The sequence below is a fragment of the Crinia signifera genome, chromosome 2, assembly GCF_055691185.1.
Source record: "Crinia signifera chromosome 2, ASM5569118v1, whole genome shotgun sequence".
In the NCBI taxonomy this organism is placed as follows: domain Eukaryota; kingdom Metazoa; phylum Chordata; class Amphibia; order Anura; family Myobatrachidae; genus Crinia; species Crinia signifera.
In genome coordinates, this window is record NC_139218.1 from 262,876,343 (window position 1) to 262,883,496 (window position 7,154).

At 46.0% G+C, this 7,154-nt stretch overlaps 1 protein-coding gene across 1 annotated transcript; it reads right to left on the reverse strand.

Moving 5' to 3' along the window:
• Positions 1-228: 228 nt before the first annotated feature.
• Positions 229-6,951, reverse strand: DPH3 (diphthamide biosynthesis 3). Its single transcript, XM_083174409.1, has 3 exons — positions 6,654-6,951; positions 6,298-6,372; positions 229-825 (listed from the first exon to the last, which is right to left on the reverse strand). The coding sequence occupies exons 1-3, from the start codon at positions 6,759-6,761 to the stop codon at positions 757-759; spliced, it is 252 nt and encodes an 83-aa protein (XP_083030535.1). The 5' UTR covers positions 6,762-6,951; the 3' UTR covers positions 229-756.
• Positions 6,952-7,154: the final 203 nt, after the last annotated feature.

The following is a 7,154-nucleotide window of genomic DNA, read 5'->3' on the forward strand; positions in this document are numbered from 1 at the left end:
TACCAATGCATGACATTAGACTGAAAGTAACACAAACTAAATACCATTCTCAGAAAAGGAGTTCAGAATGCCTCATGTACAGGTATGACCAGGAACCTATCAAATGTACTGTTGTTGTGGATAAGTAATTGCCTAAGCTGCCCATGCAGATCTGGATGCTCTGCGAGGTGGGAGTCCATTTTACTACCAACTCTGCATAAGCCCAAAGGTATTCTATTACTGATCACATTTATTAAGAAAGGGTTTTTATTAAAATACACATATATAAAATACATTAAATATTTGTTTGCATTGTATCTACAGTGTTGTTGTCAACAAGTATCTGGGTAAAGCATAAGCACCACAGAACGGATATCAAACCATTGTGAAGGAAGCAATAATAATAATAATGATGATGATAATAATAATAATTATAACATAAAACTGCACAATTTTGGCTACAGCTCTTCCCACACCAGGCACAAAAGTATAAGCTATCCAGAAGTTAAAAAGATTAGTAGGATGCATAACTAACCGCATGGAAAGCATTTTACTGCATGGAGATAATGGCCCATTTCTAAAGCTCCAACTCAAACGTCCAGTAGATCTCTTGTAAGGCTCCAGCTTTAGTAAACAAAACGGTCTTTAATAAGCTCCACAAACGTAATAAAAATAGATCTCTAAAGCCCATTGCAATTGTTGTCCGATATCCATTTACAGGTTTCCGGTTGACAGTCTTGTAGCCATATGGGAGAATTCAACTACTAAATGTGAAACTCAGCACTTTAACAGTTCACTTTTGCTGGACACTGGTTCTGGAATAACTTCACCTTTCATGAATTCATCCTAAAAATAAAAAAATTAAATTAAAAAGAGAAAGAAAAGGTAAGGTGAGTTTTTATCACCTTCTACAACACTAGATGTACTTCTATTATGCGTAAGGCCAGACGATGAGGAGAAATGAACACCTAACAAGAAAAGTAAGTATCTTTAGACTTGGACTGGTGAGAGATCTTTCGGTACTTGTTTCCTAGCACGGCGCCCAAAATTTCCATCTTATGCCATCGCATGCCATATAGCCGCATACGATGCGATTTTTAATTGTATAAGCAACCTAATGGGTGCTTACAATGTTAAATGCACCCCCATGCCACCCCCACTATCAACGCGAACCCGAAGCATGGCGAGCCGGCGAGGGGCGGCGGTGCGCGTCCTCTGACCTTTTCATATCCCCACTATCCACGTTGGTGTGGAGTTGATTGTAGATAGTGTGGCGAGCACAGTGAGCCCGAAGCGTGGCGTACAGTATGATGCAAATACTGTATATCTGGGCGCTGTCACTTACAAGCCCAGGACAGCCAGTGAGAGGCTGTGAACGGAGCTGACATCTGCCAGCTCGGCGGCTCACAGACCACAGAGACGCTGACCGTCCCGGCACCTGAGCCTCACGCCGCATATAGCAGCAGCGTTGTGGATCTCAGAAGCGTCTTAGTGTAAAGAAATCCGGAGACCACTAAGTGGGGTTATACACATACAAGCTGAGATTACCCCAGCTGATTTTGTGAAAAACTGCACTGAGCCGTATAATATGAGATTTTAGGACGGCATTGATAATGAAAAAGAGTGCGGACATATAATTGCTTGCTCAAATGAAACATCATTACCGATATGTCTAAAATTTTCACCTGAACTTATGATATAATTGTGGATCATATTAAAGAATTTAATCTATAGATCACTAAATTACATATCATTATATTTCTGTTGCAGAGTGAGACTTGAGAATGCAGACTTTAGAAGAATCTGATGAGCAGCAATATTTTATATTTGACCATCAAGGCGTTATGTGTACTCCCAACAAGGAATATTAATACTCCTATTTAAAGGAAAAAATATCCTTATATTGGGATACACATCAATACACATTGTAAACCAGCAGACAAGCAGGAAACGATACATATAAGATACAAATGACTGTTTGATATTATTCTGCTACAAATAGACATACTCTTGCTTCCTTTATTTATTTATGGCATGGAAAATCAAGACATAACACCACAAATAACATTATGCCCCTTTCCCACTGCAGCTAATAAACGTTAAATTGCCGATTTTCAGCGCAATTTACCGTTTTAAGGCTGCAGTGGGAAAGTGCCAGAGTTGAAATACCGTTTAAAGTTAAATGGTATTTCAACCCGTTTTTAAAGCAGAGTCCTACACGTTAAAATAACGTTTAAGAGGCAGTGGGAATGCCTCTTAAACGTTATTTAGCCTCCAGGCAGTCCCAGTGCCGGATGAGAACTAGTAGTTCTACCCTTTGTGCATGCGTAATGAGTGCACGTGCATAATAATGAGCCGCTCAATACATATGCGCATATGTAATGAGCGACTCATTATTATGCACGTGCACTCATTACACATGCGCAAAGTGAGAACTACTAGTTCTCATCAGGCACTGGGACTGCCTGGACCCCCGCTGCCTCCCCACTGCCCTGCATCCCCGAGCAGGTAAGTACAAGGGGAGGGGAGGTGGGGGCACAGGGCAGGTACAGGGGGTTAGGCACTCTTTACACTTGGGGGGGGGGGGGGGGGGAGAGAGGGATTGGGCACTATACATTTTACACGGTTCACTGCAATGGGAATGGTACTTAAATGGTATTTAAAACGGTAATCTGCTGCAGTGAGAATGCTAATACCGTTTTAAATACCATTTAAGATTACCAGTACTTTAAACTGGTCTGCAGTGGGAAAGCAGCATGATAGTCTTCGGTACTTGTTTCCTAGCACGGCCACAATCGCGGGCATCATGTACCTTAAAGTTAAGGTACACGATGCCCGCGATGGACCCGATTTCCTTTGAAATCAGGTCCATTTTGCCGGCAAAGGAAAAATCGCGGGCATCGCGTCGGTCGCGGCCATTAACATAGCCCCCCGACGCGATGCCCGCGATTTTGCCATAGGCTTCAATGTTAAAATAATTTTTAACATTGAAATTGGGAGCATCGCATTATAATGGCACAAGATGAGATGGACTTGATTAAGTCCATCTCACATAGGAAACAATGTGAAATAGGCCAATATGATCCATTTCACATTGTATATGGCCCCGTCGTTACCCCACGATTGACGCGAACCCAAAGCGTGGCGAGCGCTGCGAGCCCGCGAGGGGAGGCGGTGCGCGTCCTCCGACCTTTTCATTCCCCTACTATCCATGTCGGCGTGGAGTCGAGAATATAAAGTGTGGCGAGCCCGAAGCGTGGCGAGCGGACGCGTATACCTGTGAAGTAATACGCGTCCCCTCGCGGGGCTCGCCACACTTTATATTCTCAACTCCACGCCGACGTGGATAGTAGGGGAATGAAAAGGTCGCAGGACGCGCACCGCCGCCGCTCGCCACGCTTCGGGTTTGCGTCAATTGTGGGGTGGCGTTAAGGGTGTCAAATTGGGGGTGTAGGGAATATTTTACATTGAATCTAATGTAAAATCGGGTCCCAGGGACCCTATTCACATTTGATTCAATTAAAAAATCGGGTCAGTCGCATCGCATGCGATTTGGTCGCATGCGATGCGACCGACGCAATTTTTCCGACACGACCACCCCGATGGAAATCGGTGTGGCCGTGCTAGGAAACAAGTACCTAGTCTTCTAATAAAATCAGAAGCAGTTAGCAGCATAACAAATACAGTCAGAAGATCTCCATATTAGCTGTCGGCTTGTTTTCAGGGATAGAGATAGAGATAAACACACAGGGACATCATCCCTGCAAATATAGGATTCTGTAGGACAGTGGCCCCATACTGTGTTATACACATATACCGCTTTCACACTGCCAAAACGTTTCAAAAACTAGTATTTTTAAACGGGTCTAAAGGCCCCCATACACTAGGGCGACTTGTCCTTCGGACAAGTCGCCCCCGACTTCCCCCTGAGCTTCCCCGGGGGAGCTTGATTAGATTGGCACTTGATGTGCCATTTTTTACATGTGATAAATCGTCTTGATTTATCACATGTAAAAAACCCGGGGAGCAGGGGGGGGGGGGGGGGGGCTACAGGGCAGGGCTGCTGGTGGGAGCAGGGGGGGCTGGGGACGCTGCGGGGGACACAGGCGGCATAGAGCCGGGCAGAGGGAGCCGGGAGCTGTCAGTGCTATAAAAAAAAGCCTATATAATGAATGGGCAGCCTGTGATTGGCTGAGTGCTCTCTCAGCCAATTGCTGACTGGCTGAGAGTGCGCTCAGCCAATCACAGGCCGCCCATTCATTGTATAGGCTTTTTTTTTTTATTCAGTACTGACACAGCTCCCGGCTCCCCCTGCCCGGCTCTATGCCACCTGTGTCCCCTGCAGCGTCCCCAGCCCCCCCTGCTCCCTCCACCGCCGCGCCGCCCCACTAGGTCCCAAGTCGGGTGGTCGGACGTGCAGCAGGTCCGACCACCCGACGCAGATCCGATGCGCACGGGACCGCGCATCGGATCTGAGGGGACATCAAAACTAGCCGATTTTGGTACGATTTCGGCCAGATCCGACTGATCTGGCCGAAATCTGACCAAAATCGGCTAGTGTATGGGGGCCTTTAGCCTTCACATTGCAGTAGTAAAGTACCGTTTAAGTACCATTCACATCAGTCAACCCGTTTAATCCCCTGAACAGGTTTCAAGGCAGGATGCAGGGGACAGCCTATCACAGGTCTGTAATCTGTTGTTTTTACTAAATACCGTTTCCGAGCCATTCTCACTGCATAAAAAACGGCTCTGAAACGTGTAGGACTCTGCTTTTTAAACATTTTGAAATACCGGTTATCTTTAACCGGTAAATTAACTCTGTCGCTTTCCCACTGCAGCCTTAAAAGTTTTGAAATGGGAAAAAAACGGCAATATACCATTTAACAAGTGCAGTGTGAAATGGGTATTATTCTTTTCACTTCTATTTACTATATTTTATTATTTCACATTTTATCTTGAATGAATAAAGCTATATTTTATAATTAGAGATATAGGATCCTCAGTGCACCCATTAATACTTTTTTTTCTTGTGAAGTTGTGGAATTGTTTTGAGTATTGGGTAGCACCTCTGCAGTTAAAATAAGGTACTAACCCCAAATCTGTTTACTGATTGGAGATAGGAGAGTCCTAAATAAAATAATCTAAACTGGTGCGGGAATCCTCTATGTATGTCTATGGCAAAAAAAAAAAAAAAGATTGTTACAGCTTACTGACCGATTGCCTGTGAACCAGTTTTTGTAGGGTGTGGATCATTAGTTCAATAGTCAATAAGTCAACACATGAAAAAATCAACATGAGATTTTTCATTTTTTCCTGGTGTTGAGATGGACACCTCGCATGGCTAGCTGTGCTTGCTTCGGGCACTATGATATTCTCCCTCTATGACCACTGAGATGGTGAAATATGAAAAAGTCATTTAAAAAAAATTACTAAAAACTCATGTCGACCTTTTCCCTTCTGTCTTTTGATCATTAGTGTCTGCATAACATTTATGTAAATCCTGTAGGCAACAGAGCTCATAAATGTCATAATTAGATAGCATTTACCAAAAGGCCTATAGCAGTGGTGGCCAACCCGTGGCTCTTGAGCCTCATGCGGCTCTCCCCCTTGTAAAGTGAGGCTCCTGCTCCCACTGCTGCCCACCGCCCACTGTCCGTCCCAGTCCCCCCTGCTGACGGTTCCCTGAATCACTTCTCCTTCTGAGGGGAGGAGAGCACGCATCGCGCATCTCTCCTACCCCTTACTGTGCATCCTTGTGACTGGGCCGTCCGCCAATCAGGAGCCGGCCAGCGAGCTTTGATTGGTGGACAGCCCAGTCACAGGGAAGTGAGGGGGAAGGAGACGCGCGGTGTGCTGTGCTCTCCTCCCATCAGTGACATGACAGGAGGACTGCAGGGGGACACCAGACTGTCCTCTCCCCGCCCGGCAGCAGCAGCAACAACGGTGAGTGCTGCTGCTGGGAAATTTGCACTGTGGGGGCATAGCAGTTTGTGGCACTGTGGGGGCATACCAGCTTTCTGGCACCATAGGGGCATACCCGGCACCGTGTGGTGCATTCCTGGCACTGTGGGGGGCATATGTATATATCGCACTGCACTATTGGAGGCATATTTGTATCACACCCACCCAAGGGGTCAAAATAAACTACGCCCCTTTTTTTGGCGCATGCGCCTTCGGCTCTTTAGCTTGACTACCGATATTTTTCGGCTCTTTACCTCTGACCGGTTGGCCACCCCTGGCCTATACAGACATACAGGTTACACATAAGGTACCACCTTTTCACTTTGGCCACAGCACAGTGTGTGTGATTGTACCCACCTTATCATAGATCACTTTCACAAGTAATGAGCAGCTGGGACACGTTGCAACTTCTTCTCCATTTTCCAAGTCTTCCTAAAATGCACAATGTAGATGAAACAAACGTTACAGGGTTGGCAAATGCTGCAACAGGGGGTAATTAGTTTAAAGACACTAGTGCCCTGTCCGGGAAGGGAACACTTAACAGCGATGTGACAACTATCCCCCACCCTTACTGCAGGGACACACACTACCCATGTAACATACAGTATAATGACATGACAGGGTGCTCCCTGAGCTCTGTCCCGACAACATGTAGCATGCATGCCCCAGGACACGGATGTAAGGTGCGGCACTTAGCTGCATGGCACCAGTACCTTGGTTATGGCAAACCTGTCCCCACACGGGCAGGGGTAGTAATAGGTCTCCGTGTCCTCGTCATACTCGAAGTCTTCGATCTCCACCTCATCGTGATACACCGCCATCCCGGGGCTTGCTGCGTCGACAAGCACCTGTCACTACCGGCACACAGTCAACAGCAGAAACACCGGCAGCATGGCCTCCGTTCCGCACATCAGTCAGCGTAGTGTAGTTAGCTAGCGTCCCTGACTCATTGCATCATTACTCATCTGTCTACGTCAAAAGTCGGCGACTGCCATCTTTGATTCTGGCACTTCTCGTTCTCTGCAACACACATCACCAGAGTCAACCTATCGGGCAACGTTTAGGTGGTTTAGGAATGGCGGAACCTTTGTGATATTAGATGAAATACAACACAAATATATTTATTTACCGTACTCTCTAACTAGAGCAATTTACCTTTTTAAAATGATTAAAATGATTACATGATACATGCTTCAACAGGAGTCTTGTTGCTA

Coding starts and splice junctions, on each gene's coding strand:
- DPH3 (XM_083174409.1), bottom strand. CDS start 6,761: ATGGCGGTGTATCACGATGAGGTGGAGATCGAAGACTTCGAGTATGAC. Junction 6,373..6,653: donor ACAGGTTTGCCATAACCAAG/GTACTGGTGCCA, acceptor TGTGCATTTTAG/GAAGACTTGGAAAATGGAGA. Junction 826..6,297: donor TGAAAGTGATCTATGATAAG/GTGGGTACAATC, acceptor TTTTATTTTTAG/GATGAATTCATGAAAGGTGA.